Genomic DNA, 14,948 nt, shown 5'->3' with positions numbered 1-14,948 from the left:
CACATTCTCTCAATCTTTTTTGGAACAGAGATGCCCTCTTTTCTGAAAACTCCAATGGATCTAACTATCCGCACTGGTGCCATGGCCAGATTAGAATGTGCTGCAGAGGGACACCCTGCACCTCAGATTTCCTGGCAGAAAGATGGTGGTACTGACTTCCCTGCAGCTCGAGAAAGACGCATGCATGTCATGCCTGAGGATGATGTCTTCTTCATTGCAAATGTGAAAATAGAAGACATGGGAATCTATAGCTGTATGGCACAAAATATAGCAGGCGGCCTCTCAGCAAATGCCTCCTTAACAGTGTTACGTATGTTTACTGCCCCATGCTTTTGTTAGGAGCTTTTTATTAGGGATCTACTCTTGATACTAAGGACAAGGAAAGTCTAATTTTTTTTTTTTGAGTTCTTCTTTTTCTTGACGTATAGTTGATATACAATGTTATACAACACAGTAGTTCATTATACACATTATTAAATCCTCACCCCAACTAGTGCAGTTACTGTGAACAGATGAATTCTTGGCTTTCTCAGATGTTTATAGTTTTCAGAGTAATACCAGTCATGGGGTATTATTGTAAGAGTTAATACTGAGTGGCTACTATGTGCTAGGCACTGTGCTTTACAAGCATTATTGTGTTTGATCTTAAGGAAAGTCTAATTTTGAGATCTTCGTTGTGAACTTTATATCTTTGTCACCTTATTTTTGCCAACTTACTCAGGTTTTTGTCAGCTTAGGATATTAGTGGATCAGATAACTGAAGTCTGGGGAAGTGCTGAGGGTGGAATGAGAGATCTTTATCACGTGAATTGAAAATTCAAATCTCTTTATATGTTATGTCTCCCTTTGTAAGGTTTCTACTTGATGTATGTTTTTCCTACTGCTCAGTATTGAGTTTGCAGTTGTTTTATACTGTTCACATACTGCTTCACAGAGAACAACTCTAGACAGTGTGACTGACCCCCCTAGTTCATTAAAAAAAATTTTTTTAAACAAAAAAGTGACCCATCTTACTGTTAGATTTCCTGTTTTGCTTTCAGTGTCTTCCTCTTAATCCTATCCTCTGGTAAAATGTCTTTTCCCTGAAGATTTCCACTGACAAGCCTATTTTTTTCTTATGAGAGTATTTTTCTTCATGGGATTCAAATTCAAGCAAATTCTATTTTATATTCCCTTAGATGTTAGGGCTTTTAAAAGTTTGTTGGTTTGTTATTTACTTGTATAATCAGAAAAACTTACTGTTTTAAAAATTCAAGATACACAGAAAACTAGAAAAAAGGAGGGAAATTCAGTAAAACTATTAAAGATTATGGCATATTCTGGACTTTTTTTAATATGCATTTTTATGTAGTTATGTATACCTACCTTTTTGCACTAAATGTTGTATCCCAAGGATTACCCCATTAAGTCTTTGTAAAATATGTGGCTGTTGGGAATTACTTAATCATTTTGCTGTTAGATTTTTTCCTTTATTTCTAAAACTACAACTAATTTCATAATACCTTTGTGTGTAAATGTTTGAATTCCTTACTTAGGATAGCTGGTCAAAGGTGGAATTACTGAGATAAGATTTATGTTTTTTTGAAGCTTTTGCTTTTCTAAAACATTGACTTCTAATCCTCCCATGAGTATATGAAAGTGTTTATTTCATCATAGCCTCAATAGTTAAATTCAGTAAGATTTAAGGATAAAATCGTTTAATGTGACTTTCTTGTTTATATGTTAGAGACACCCTCATTTATTAGACCCCTGGAGGACAAGACAGTAACCCGAGGTGAAACTGCCGTATTACAGTGCATAGCTGGAGGGAGTCCTGCTCCTCGCCTCAACTGGACCAAAGACGATGGGCCACTGCTGGTGACAGAACGGCACTTCTTTGCTGCAGCCAACCAGCTTCTCATCATTGTAGATGCTGGGCTAGATGATGCTGGGAAATATACCTGCATTTTGTCTAACACCCTTGGGACAGAACGTGGTCACATTTATCTAAATGTCATTTCATCCTCCAATTGTGACTCTTCCCAGAGTAGCATTGGGCATGAAGATGATGGCTGGACCACAGTTGGCATTGTCATCATTGTTGTGGTTTGCTGTGTTGTGGGCACCTCTTTGATCTGGGTCATTGTTATTTACCACATGAGAAGGAAAAATGAAGACTATAGTATCACCAACACAGGTGAGTGGTATCTAGTTGACACCCATGGCTTATACTTGAGTCAAAAATGTAGTATATAGGATTTATTGTAAAATACAAAAAACTAAGGAGCTTTGATACTTGATTTTATGTGTGGTAGAAGGAAGAGTTTTTCCTGTTAAAATGTCCTACTTCCTTGATAAAACAGAATCTCTATGGTGATAAGTGATTTTAAGAGGTCGTAGACATTCCCCCAAAACATTGCCCTTACAAACATATTACAGATGTATCTTATTTCCTTAGTACCTAAGGTTCATTCCCATCATAATTTCCCTGTGGGGCAGAGTGGAGCCCATATGACTAAGGTCAGCACGCCTCACCTGAAATCCACAAGAAAAGAGGTTCAACTGGATAGATTGTGAAAAATGTGCCTGTGGATAAGATTTCAGACTTTAGGTTTTGTTCCTTTTGGTAGTACTTATTAAATGAAGCTTTGAGAAGAATTCTATGAGAAATAGTTAAAGGGAAAATTCTAAGAGCTCCTGAGTTTCTGTTGTATAGCATTTTCCTGGCTAGTTGCATCAAAGTGGAACACATTTGTAAAACAGTCTACTAAGTGTTGGCTTAAATTGTCTAACTTTGAGAGTTAACAGATGTTTCTTTTACAGAGGAGCTTAATCTACCTGCAGACATTCCCAGCTACTTGTCTTCTCAAGGAACACTGTCTGAGCCACAGGAAGGCTACAGCAACTCTGAGGCAGGCAGTCATCAGCAGCTTATGCCTCCTGCCAGTGGGTATTTACACAGAGGCACTGATGGTAATGACTGTTCTTGTATATCCCTACAATTTCAGCATAGTCTGTTGAATTAAATTTCAGTGTATAGTTTTCACCATTAACCTGTAAGATACTCAGTGAAAACATTTGGCCCCATGCAAAATAGGATGAAAATTGATTAAAGTCTTAACAGAAGAAAATCATCTGACAGAAAAGAGAGACACAGCCTAAGCAACGGTTTGGGATACACAGTACAGGCTGTTATTAGGGGAAGGAGATGTTCCTGAAACTTTTTTCAGGTGTCCTTTATCCTTTTCAGGCATGAGCATCCTTCAGACCATATCCAGGAGAGGTTTGTTTCTCCTGCTGTCAGGTAGATAGTCATAAAGTTTATATCATAAAGTAGATGCCCTGAAGTTTATAAGGTGATGATGATTCATAGCATAGTTGGAGAACATCAGCAAGGTATAAAATGTTCTCTAATTAAATAAATCTTATTTCCTAACACTACTACTCTTCCCCACTCCACCCTTCTTCCCACAAGGAGTGAAGATTTCAGGAAGGTGAATTAAGGGGTAGAAGAATTGGGTTTGATTCCCAGTTCTTTCCAGCTTTGTGACCATAAACAAGTTACTTGAAATCTGAGCTTTTATGTCCTCATTTTAAAAATAAATTAACAGTATTTTATAAAGCACTTCTCTCAAGATTCTTACAGATCCTTTCAACAAATCTGTGTTATTTCAAGTACTGTACAGATGAAAGGTCTGTTCCATTTCTGTAGAGATTTTTTTAAGGCTAGGTGTTAACAGAAATTTCTCTAATTGACAAATTGAACTTCATTTTGGCTTTCCATAGAAAGAAGGGTATTTCTAGCTTCTTAAAGAATACCTAAAAGCCTCTATTCTGAGATTTGTGAGAAATAACACTGTTTTCTGGGTTAAACTACATTACTTGTAGGCGTCTTTCAGTTCTAATGTTCTTTTGCTTGATCATACATAAATAACTCACTCTCTATTTCTCACTGTCTTTCCTTTCTTTCATTATTTAGTTTTCAAAGTATGTAACAGTTCAGGGAGCTCATTATTAAACTTTCATGTCTACCAAGCACACATCTGTTAGGCAGGACTCATGACCATCAGAGGCTTTCTCTAGGGATACTTTTAGCAATTAGTGTTGCTTAACCTCTTGACTCACCAAAGTAACAAGGACTTTTATGAAATCATCATAACTCCTTGTTCTCTGCTTTAGTTTGCTTAAGCCAAACATGTGTCCTGTAGCACAGTGTCAGCTTTATCTTGGCTCCTGTGATTTGGGCATGATTTTACCCAGGCTGGACAAAGATGATTTAATGTAGCCTTCAAGAGCATGGGCTCCAGAGCTGGAGTGCTGAGTTCACATTGTAGCCGCCCACTCTGGCAGTATGTCTTTTGGAGAGGTACTGAAATTGAACTTCTCTGTGTGGTAGTTACCCCATCTGTGAAATGGGGGTGATAATAGTACCTACCTCATAGGGACGTTGTGAGGATTGAGTTACTTAATTCACAGAAAGAGTTTAAAACTGCACTTGGCTTGTAAAGTAACTGCTGAATGGATGCCAGCTGTGATGATAATGATGACAGCCATTGAAGAAAACTGATCATTGGTAGAGCTGATTTCTCAACTGGAGAATGTCTGGGTTCTTTCCCACGTTGTCATTAGGTGGCCCTGGTGCCCGGGTGATCTGCTCAGATTGTTACGACAATGCCAACATCTACTCCAGGACCCGAGAATACTGTCCATACACCTACATTGCTGAGGAGGATGTATTGGATCAGACACTGTCCAGCCTCATGGTCCAGATGCCCAAAGAGACATACCTGGTACATCCTCCCCAAGATGCTGCTAACCTGGAGAGCCTGGTATCGTCAGCAGATCGAGAGATGTCTGCCTTTCCCACCAGCCACGAGAGGATAAAGGAGAAGAAACATTCCTTCACACAGATGAGCAGTGGTAAAGGGCACAGTGTTTTTTGTTTGTTTTGTTCTGCTTTGCTTTCACTTTCACCTACCTGATTTTTCCTTCAGTCATTATAGGTGGCACTCTTCAATTGCTGGGAGGCAAACAAGTGAGTGTAGTGGAGTAATTAGCTATTGGTAACTGGCATAAACTGGAGCCAGAGATCTTTAGAGGTTAGGGTTAGAAAGAAGTCTGCATTTGTAGGATGAAAACAAGATCACACTTCTAAAAATTCAGAAGCCAAGTAGACAAAGCTTTATAAAGCTTTTTCTCTTTTTAAATAATGGAGACTTGAAATGCTAAGGATATAATTTGGGTGTAATTTAGTGAAGGTTTTACTGAGTTGACTTAAAACATGTGTTACTTGGTTGTTGTTCCATCAGGTAAATATTGAATGTCAGTCTCACTTGGCAGGTGCTTGCTGTCATCTGTGATATGTTATGTTCAGAGCCATAAGTGGGAGAACAGTTTGGGGAAAGTGTCCTTGGCCTCACAGGGCCCAGGAAGAGAAACACATGTTCTATTGTGCAGTTGACCATTTGATGACAACTTAGTCTGTAAAGCAAAACTCTTTCTAGACCATGAAATGCACACTGAGCATGTCGTCCTGTCCACCCAGGCTTTTCATTAGCTGTCACTCCCCTGTCAGCCTGCAATGGAAGAGCATTGGGAACGGGGTGGGGGCAGAAAGGCAGTGTGTAGTCGTGCTTCCAGGGATGGTTCTGGAAGGAGCAAATGATCTGAAGTAGCACCTTGAACGTGAGCTCTGTTGCTCTTAATTCAGAGACCAACTCTAAAGATTTCTAAAGAGGGTATAGCTCAGAAAAAGCTATATCTTTATTGAAGTTGGTCTCTTGTCTTTAAAATCAGTGTCCATGAAAGAAATGCAACACTAAATCCATCTCCCATGTCCGAAAAGAATAACACACACACACACACACACACACACACACACACACACACACCCGCCTTCTTAAGTAAAACCAAAAGTGTACTGCATCTTTTTCCTAACTTTGGGACTATCTTAATTGTTAACCTGGTCTCTAAGTGAGTAAATCGGCAAATGAGAGTGCTTTGAGGCCTTGCTCCCTTCCTTGCCTAGGGCGCTCCTTGCTATGCAGGGTGTGGTCTGTCAGCATCAGCATTACCTCAGAGCTTGTTAGCAATGCAGATCTTATTTCTGAGTGTTTGGTTCCAGAATGTTTGGCTAGCTTTTTCCAAAATGCGTACCTCTGAAGCTAATACGACTTCCAGTAAATGATCTTTGGGGAATGAACTTACCACTGCATTAAGTAGGGAGAAAGTGTAATGTATATTTTTGAAACCATATTACAGATAATCTAATTTAAAATCACTGCTGTTGGTTATTATTTTGTTGTTATAATTATTGGTATGTTAGAAGCTGGGTGAAATGATGGTTTATTTTTAAAACAATTTTTTCAATATAGGCATTTGATTGTTATTTAAAGATGGAATTGCTGCCCTCAGTCAATGATTTTTTATGTATAATACAACTTTCATTGCAGTATGGATACTGTTAAATCTGCTTTAGCCTTTTTCCATGTGTCTAAAGGGTTTTATATTTAAATTTTGTAGCAGCAGAACCACTAATAGGTGGAAGTAGGTGATATAGCATGGTCTCAGTAAATAGTTGGCTGTTTTTTGAGTAGGAAGGTTTAAAAGACCATGGTTCCAAGCTTTTATTTTGCCCTCTTTTTTTAGTTGTTACTGAGAAGATGGCAAGTATACATTTGATCTCAGTTTTCTTATTCAGTAATTTTGGGTATCTTTATTTCTCTGAGGATTTGGGTAAAAGAAAATTAAATTTTAGAAAATTAATTTTAAAATTTGATTCACTGCTGATAATTACTGTCTTTCACTCTCAGAAATGTTACAGCGGCCTCTGTGGAGCATAAGCAAAGAACTGCCTCATCCTCCCTTTTCCCAGCAGCCAGTCGTTGAGTCCCCACAACTCCATCAAAATGAGGGCCTGGCAAATGGTGATCCAGACTGTTCCACCTCCCCTGTGTCCTGTCACAGGCTACATGACCGCGCTTTTGATTTTAGTAGGACTCGTAACATTCAAGGTGGTAGCGAGGGCACATGAAACTCACTCCAGGATGAAATCTGGGCAAAGACTCAAATTAATTAATTTTGTATTTACTACCTCAGAGTTCAGAAGAAACCTCCAAAGTCAGCATTTGCTTTACTCGTGGTCTACAATTACTTCAAGCACACCAGGTGGTCCTGGCATTCACTTGGGCTTGTACTTGATGAAGGGAGGCTAACGGCTGATGAAAATGGGTTCATCTAAGTAAATATGTGTGGCACAGGCAGAGGATACTGGACAAATGTGCTTCCTGATGGTTCCCTGGGGATGTGCCCAACGAGCATTCCCTATTAGGAAGAGGCTCATTGCTGCTTAACATGCTGGATTGTCTCAGCCCACAGAAAGATCCTGAGAAAACATCACTCCTTTGTTTTGCCCTCCAAGGAACAAAAATAACTTTGGAGCCCTCTGAGAAGTGTTCCTGAGCTTCTTCAGTGGCTTTCAGCTCAGAGTTGAGACTGGGGCTTTGATATTCAAGGTCTTCAACAAGAATCCAGGCTTGACCCGCTGTTACCGGTCAAGGGGTTTTATATTCTTGTGAATCTTTTTTTTTGGGTGGTTCCCTGTCGCCCAGGGATCTCATTGTAAATATATGTGCATTCATAAATAATTTTTGTATTCATTGACCATGTGTTGGCCGCAATGTAAATATTTTTGATATGCCAAAATTATATATAAAATCCAGTTATATTAACAGCAGCTTCTCAGACTACAGACAGATTTTGTATAACTTGATGTAGTGAATCTAAAGACTTTGTTTAATGTTTTAAAAACATGTTTGTTAAGAATTATATGTGTAGAGGCAGGGTATCTATGATTGCATACACACAAACACAATCTTGGTGTAACCATTTTCTTCATACCTAAAGGTTTGTACATCTAGTCATTTGCCATCTGTGTACAACTGCTGGGTGATGGTACCTTCTTAGCATAAAAAGGCTCTTTCAAACACTAGTAGTCTTGTCACAGCCATGTGCACATAGAAAAAGGAAAACTTACTTGGGGAGGATCTTTCAGCAAAGTACTTAGTTGACAAAGAAACCAAGGTTTGCTTCTTTTCCCTGTTTTTTTTAATAATCCCTCTTCTACCAATGCACACTATAGCTTAAGGGAAGAGTGCTTTGGGGTTAGAAGAATGTGCAGAATTGTCTGTATTCCTATAGAGTGGGTCCTTGTTTTAGTACAAGTGATTATTTAATCCAGAAAGTTTCCTTGAATTTCTGATAGCAGAAAGCTTTATGTAAACAAAGGACTTACACTCCAGTAGAATATAGTGGACTAGTGTTCTCCTTTCTTGTGCTTTAGATTTCCTCACATAGGCTGTCAGATTCTGTCCCCTGAATCCACTGAGGACTAGTCTATACTGGATAACTTGCATCACTTAAACAAAAATATTGTTTCTCAGTCATTGTGCATTTCAAGGGTTCTAAACTCACATAATTTCTCAGCTTTTTCCTGGAAAAGTGACCTTAATTTCATATGAGTTTTCAATCCTAGATTTTCCTCCATAGGCAGTGGCACTTCTTTAGCTGTGTAGTACCACCATGCCTTTCTCTTTTTCCTTTTTAACCTGTCAGCCTCTGGTCATTTTCACTTTGAACTTCTGAACTATCACTGTTTTCCTGTCCCTTTAATTTGTTATTCCTCTTCTTAGTAGATTGTAGTATAATTTATATTGGACTGACTATGAATCAAGCGACCTGATTTAATTCCTAGTTCTGCTACTGACTGGTGTCCTTTACTTCTCAGCCTGCTTTTCTCACTTATGGAATGAGGGCATTTTACTAGATGCTCTAAAGCCCTTTCCAGCTGTAACATTCTGTGAATCTGTGATCCCTCCAGGAACCAAGGAGGATTATGCTAGTCTAATAAAAAGCTGCTTTCATGAAATGTTTTTTAGAGTAGAACAGGAGTGATGCTGCTTGCTCTGACTCAAGCCAGATTTATTTTCTCTAAGTAGGAGTAATGGCATAAGAAATACTCAGGAGGAGAAGAAATATTCTACTTCTAAACCGAGTCAGTAAACATAAAGAATCTTGATGTACTGGGAACTACCCATTGCTCTCTAGAATAGCAGGACTGAATGCTAATGTTACAGAATCGGTTGAGAGGCCTGCCACAGCTAATCTGCAACTCGTTTGTAGCTCATTTACCTTTCTGGTGTATTCAAGGTTACCCCTAAAATAATAGTACTTTCTCCCTCAAATTCTCGTAGACTTTCTTGAGTGAGAAAGGTGGAGTTGGAGTTGGGCTGCAAGTGAGCATCAGCTGTTACATGTGAGAGGACAAAACACAGGCTGCAAACCAGTCCTCTAGAAAACTTAACATGCATGAGTGCCGCCTCTTTATTTAGCAGTGGTCCCTTTACTGCCTGGAGTGTCAGAGTCTGATATGAATGGCCACATTCTGCATTATGTCAACTCAGATGGCTGAGGTGGCCTCCCAGATACTCCTAGCTTGCCTGAATAACTAAAAAAAACTGGCCTAAATACCAGTCAGGAATTTGTTTAAATGTGAATAGTCTACTTCTAGTCTTAAAAAAATAATAAATTCTTAACTTTAGGAAAAGAAATTCCTGAAATTTTTCATAATTGCATTTTGTTTTACTGAGCAGTGATTTAATCCTCTGCTATGAACAGGACTAGTGACTCATCAGTGTTTCTTCCCAGTGGTGTAACGCCTGCCCAATGCCAATTTAATCAGGATGTTACAAAGCAATGCAAACTAAAAATTCTCTCTGTTCCCACCCAGTTACCACTTCATATTAGGAGGGATACATAAATTATCTTAATTCATTTGTGCCCCTTTTAAAGTGATTCTTTAAGTCTACCTGGAAAAAGAAATAGCATTTTCCTTGAACTCCAAGTCTTACTGACAGATCTACACCTAAGCCATTGGCTTTCTGTCACTCATCAGCTTCTAAAGTGCTTTCCCTACCATGCAGGTTATTCCATACAATTGGAAATCTCAGAAACCCAGTCTACTGTGCCATTGCCTTTAGTGTGCCATCTCAGAATGCTCGAAAGGAGTATTTTTCTGTAAGGTGACTTTCATGTTTCAGAACAGTTGCCTTCATATTAGCCATTGAGAGGCTGTAAAAGGAACATCAAGATATCAAGCAATTTAGACTCTTACTATTTTCCTAAGAAAAGGAAGATAAGATTAATTACTTAAAGGATTGTCATCTGAAAAAGGATTAAATTCACTGTCTTTATTCTAAAGAAAAAGGGTCCTATCAATGGGGCAGAATTGCCAATAATCTATGTAAGCTAATTCTTAACGATTCGATTTGTCTGGTAATTGGAATAATTAGCCATTCATGGGAAAAGCATACATGGAAGCTAAGTAACCATGTTAACAGCATTGAAGGAATACCTGTGCTGACATGGAATATGGGCAAGATGAGTTAGCGTTCTTTCAGTTTTGTCATTGGGGATCTCCAGAAGCAGTGATAGTCTGAAAACTTTGTCCTTCAGTAAGTTTAGAGCACTTAAGAAATTTTTTTAAGCTAAAGAATTTAGGGTTTTGGTTGATAAAGGGAGCATGTCTGTGTTAATAGCTGAAAACACGAACTCTGGGCTATTCTGAGAAAATCTGTAACTAGTTCCTAATGCAAATGGCATTACCATAATACAAAATTTTTTAAGCATGTAATAGAACACCCCATTTACTCTGTAATTTTTATTCCTGATTCTTCTTACCAGTGTGACTGTATTTGGAATGGGATTAGAATTGTGGGGTTCAGTTTTATACCCAATATTTTACCCAAGTGTATTATGGCCTTTTCTAATCATTTTAATATCCCCATAAATGCCAAAAGGGTAATGGAGCAACAGGGGCAAATTTGCTGTAATTTTGTGCTACATTCTCCATTTCTTATTTTGCTTCTTGATGCAGAGTGCAGAGGTAATTGTGAACCAGCTGGACCTTAGAAGGTTGAACTAAGATTTTTTTTGGCAACCTGCAATTAAGGTTTCCTTTTGTGATGACGTGGTCTCTTTCCCAGGTCAGTTTGGCAGGTGTTTTTCCTCCTGCTTCCTCCAGCTTACAGCTTTTTTGTTTGAAGTACAACAATCTAAACCAACATCAGTTAGCCTTAATTTTCTTTCTTTCTGGAAAACTGCCTGCTTTTGTCGACAAAAATAACAAGTTCTGAATTAAGAGATGTATTACAAGCTGCTCTTAACAACATACCTGAAAGCCCACACACCAGCGGAAGGTTTTGTGGGTGGCAGGGACGTGTTTGTGTGAGTGAGTGTGAATGTATGTGTGTGGGTTCTACGAGTAACATGGACTTGCTCCCTCGAGGCTGTGTGTTGAGTGTTTCTTAGCAGTCCCAGTGGGCGGGGTGAAGGTGAAAAGACAACTTGGTTGGAGCCTGTTTTCAGATGTGAGAAGTAAAATGAATTTCATCAACTGGAACTGTCTTGAAAGAGAAATCGATTATCAGGTGGTCAAGTGCCCTTAGATTAACTCTTGGCTGCTTAAAGTGGCCTCTTATTCCATAAAGAAACTATTTTGACCCTCTGTTTTCCCCCTGTTCTCCCATTTTCCCCATCAGAGAATGTCAGTCTGAGCAGTACCTAAAGAGTTCTAAGTCAAGTTGTTCAGTGTGGCCCTTTCCTAGTATCTATTTATATTTTCTCACACATGAGAATGTATATTTTATAAAGCATGTGTCTACTTGTTTTGTCTACAGTAATATGTCTCCAATAAAGCTAAAATACATTATGATTTTCTGGTCTTCTCTTGCCTAAAGCAACAGAGTGAAATGAAACATTTTTAAGCTTGTAATCTTTTTGAGAGGGTCTCCAAATAGCTGTACAAGTTAAAATGGGGGAGAGTTGCCCTGCTCCAGTTCCTGCCGTGTTTGAATCACACGGAGCGTTGAGCACTAGCCGTTGGCGCACCCAGTAGCCGTGAACTGCTCAAGGGCTCTGCTCTCCTCTTCCTCATGGTGTCCACCGTGGTGCCAGATACCTGGCAGGATGGAACCAAGCACCCTTAATAATAGTTCCTTAGAAAATAAGAGTACTTTCTGCATAGGAAAAAATTTGAAGGCAGCATTTTCTAATTTGGCAAAATACTTCAAGGCTGTAAGTATTCTGGTCTCCATACTGCACCAGGTTAGGGGCTATTTCCTTTGAGACTGTCAACAAATAATACTCTCAAACTGTAGATTGGGTGGATAATACTAATCTCCACTCTGTAATTGAGGAAATTGGCTCAGTGAGATTATTACTTATGAACTGTCAAAAAGCTTCTAGGCAATAAACTGGGATTTGGATCCAGATTTTCTGACTCATATTCAGGATTTTCCCCACTATGATACCTTCTAGTTCTGAACAGAGTATTGTGTTTGTAGTCTTCATAAACCTTTGACTATAAAGCCTCTGGGCATTGATCACTTCTAATATGATGAAAGTTCAGACTGGAATGTATCCTAGAAGCTGACTTTTACTATATTCCTGAGAGGAAAACAGACCTACTTTCTTGTCTTAGAAGGTGGAATGTGGAATGAAGAAAAATGGCTTGGTTTTACTGTATTTTTTGTTTTGAGTGGGATATACTAGTGTCCTGCTGAGTTAGGAGCTTGTAACCTATTGCTTAAGCTATCTGTGCCACAGGACTAAGCCATGGATCAGTACTTCTACAGAATACAGTAAAAATGAGTTTCTAGGAAAATGAAGTTAAAAGAAAAATGTAGATTTTATTATACACTTAACAAAATTACTCCTGCTTTTTAAAATAGTTTAAAGTTTCTAAATGCTTACTCTTGATTTCTGTGCTTTGTCTTGGACCACTAGCGAATAGTTTATGGGTAGGCACAGATCTGTAGACCACTTGGAGTAGGACTGCTATAACCATGTAATGACAGTTGTGTCATGATGGGGATTGATTTTACTCATTTCTGGAGGTTCCTTTGAACTTGCTGGTTTGAAATAGTTGAACCTGAGAATGGGGCTTCTGTCTCAAGGCCTCCCTGACTTGAAAAGGAACAATTAAAACACTTTAGCTCAGTCACCACCCCCTCACTAAAGCCCCTCACTTGTGTGGTGGAGTCTTTTGTAGCTCTGCTTGTTTCTAGTCCTGCTGTTTTATTGGCCAGTGCTTGGGATGCACTGTTTATATACAATCTTATATATGTTTCAAATATGCAACACAGTGGTACAACAGTTACCCGTATTATTAAATTCTCACCCCCACTAGTGCAGTTACTATTTGTCAACATAGGAAACTGTTACAGAATCATTGGCTGTATTCTCTGTACTGTACTACTGTCCCCATGACCAATTTATATTACAATTGAGACATTTTGTGCCCCTTTATCCCCCTCACCCTCCCCACCCACCCACCCCAAACCCTCCCCCATTGTAACCACTAGTCAGTTCTCAGTGTCCGTAAGTCTACTGCTATTTTGTTCATTCTGTTTTGCTTTGTTTTTATATTCCACTAATAAGTGAAATCATATTGTACTTGTCTTTCTCTGCCTGGCTTACTTCACTGAGCATAATACCCTCTAGATCCATCCATGGTGTTGCAAATGGCAGGATTTCTTTTCTTTTTTATGGCTGAGTAATATTCCATTGTGTATATATACCAGATCTTTATCCATTCATCTATTGATGGGCACATGTTGCTTCCATATTTTAGCTATTGTAAATAATGTGATAAACATAGGGGTGCATGTATCTTTTCAAATCAGGGATTTTGTTTTCTTAGGGTAAATGCCTAGAAGTGGAAATGCTGGGTCATATGGTATTTCTAGATTTAGTTTTTTGAGGAACCTCCGTACTGCTTTCCACAGTGGCTGCACTAATTTACATTCCCACCTACAGTGTAGGAGGGTTCCCTTTTCTTTGCATCCTCTCCAGTACTTGCTGTTTCTTGTCTTTTGGATGGTGGTCATTCTAACTAGTGTGAGATGGTATCTTACTGTTTTTTTAATTTGCATTTCCCTGATAATTAGCGATGTTCAGCATCTTTACATGTGCCTGTTGGCCATCTGCATTTCTTCTTGTAAGGGAAATTCTGTCATGAGATGGGTAAGAGAAGAGGAAGCGCGTGGTCATCAACCTGGGAGGGAGATGGTCTCATGTTGTGGGGACTTGTCTGTATAATCAGTGAGGCTCTGTTGAGCATGTTCCATTCTCCACTTTTGCTGGTATCTTTGTTCAGCCAATCAAGAAATCCTTCTGAAATCTCTAGGACAAAGATTTGTCACTTTATTTAGTTCACCGGCCATTACCAAGGCTAGTCACCAAAGCATTTTGACAAGAAGAAGCAAACTGGATGCATTATTAAAAATTATTGCCAGGAAGAAATAATGCAATAATAGCAAGTACATTCTGCCTGCCTCTTCCACATGCTGTTAAGCACTTCACATACTTAACACTTTATCTTCAGAGTGATCCCTTTGAGGGCGATATTCTTATTCCCATGTTACAGATCATGAAACAGGTTAAGCAACTTGCCCAAATTCACCCAAGCAATTGGACCAGGAGTTGAAATTACACTTTATGATTCCAAAACACAAGTTTTTTCTCTATGCCTAAGAATGGAAAAATATGAGCTTTTAATGCCCCTACTTTGTCATTTAATCTTACGGGCTGACCTGTGTGTCCCCAAATTTGTAGGTTGAAGCCTTAATCTCCAGCATGTCAGAATGTGACTGGATAAGGTCTTTAAGGAGGTAATTAAGTTAAAATGAGGTCTCTAGGGTAGGCCCTAATAAAATATGACTGGTGTCTTTATAAGAAGGGCAAGTTTGGATACCGACAAGTATGACCCAGAGGGAGGACCGTGCGAGGACACACTGAGAAAGCAGCCACCTGTGGGCCTACCAGAGAGGCCTCACAGGAAACTTGGCCTGCTGACATGTTTCTCTTGGGCTTCTAGCCCCCAGAACTGGGAAATAGATTTCTTTAAGCTA

General features: G+C 39.0%; 1 protein-coding gene across 4 annotated transcripts in view; it reads left to right on the top strand.

Moving 5' to 3' along the window:
• The window catches only part of LRIG2 (leucine rich repeats and immunoglobulin like domains 2), a 69,361-nt gene extending 57,612 nt beyond the window's left edge, over positions 1-11,749 (top strand). For all 4 annotated transcript variants that reach the window (XM_017663628.3, XM_037005369.2, XM_073234407.1 and 1 more), the window contains 5 exons: positions 29-310; positions 1,727-2,176; positions 2,803-2,952; positions 4,609-4,899; positions 6,792-11,749. In XM_017663628.3, the coding sequence (XP_017519117.3) occupies positions 29-310; positions 1,727-2,176; positions 2,803-2,952; positions 4,609-4,899; positions 6,792-7,012 (1,394 nt within the window). In that variant the 3' untranslated portion in view covers positions 7,013-11,749. The remainder of the gene's footprint in view (positions 1-28; positions 311-1,726; positions 2,177-2,802; positions 2,953-4,608; positions 4,900-6,791) is intronic.
• The last annotated feature ends 3,199 nt before the right edge of the window (positions 11,750-14,948 follow it).

This window comes from Manis javanica, chromosome 4 (genome assembly GCF_040802235.1).
Source record: "Manis javanica isolate MJ-LG chromosome 4, MJ_LKY, whole genome shotgun sequence".
NCBI lineage: Eukaryota > Metazoa > Chordata > Mammalia > Pholidota > Manidae > Manis > Manis javanica.
This window is presented reverse-complemented; position numbering and strand designations above follow the sequence as displayed.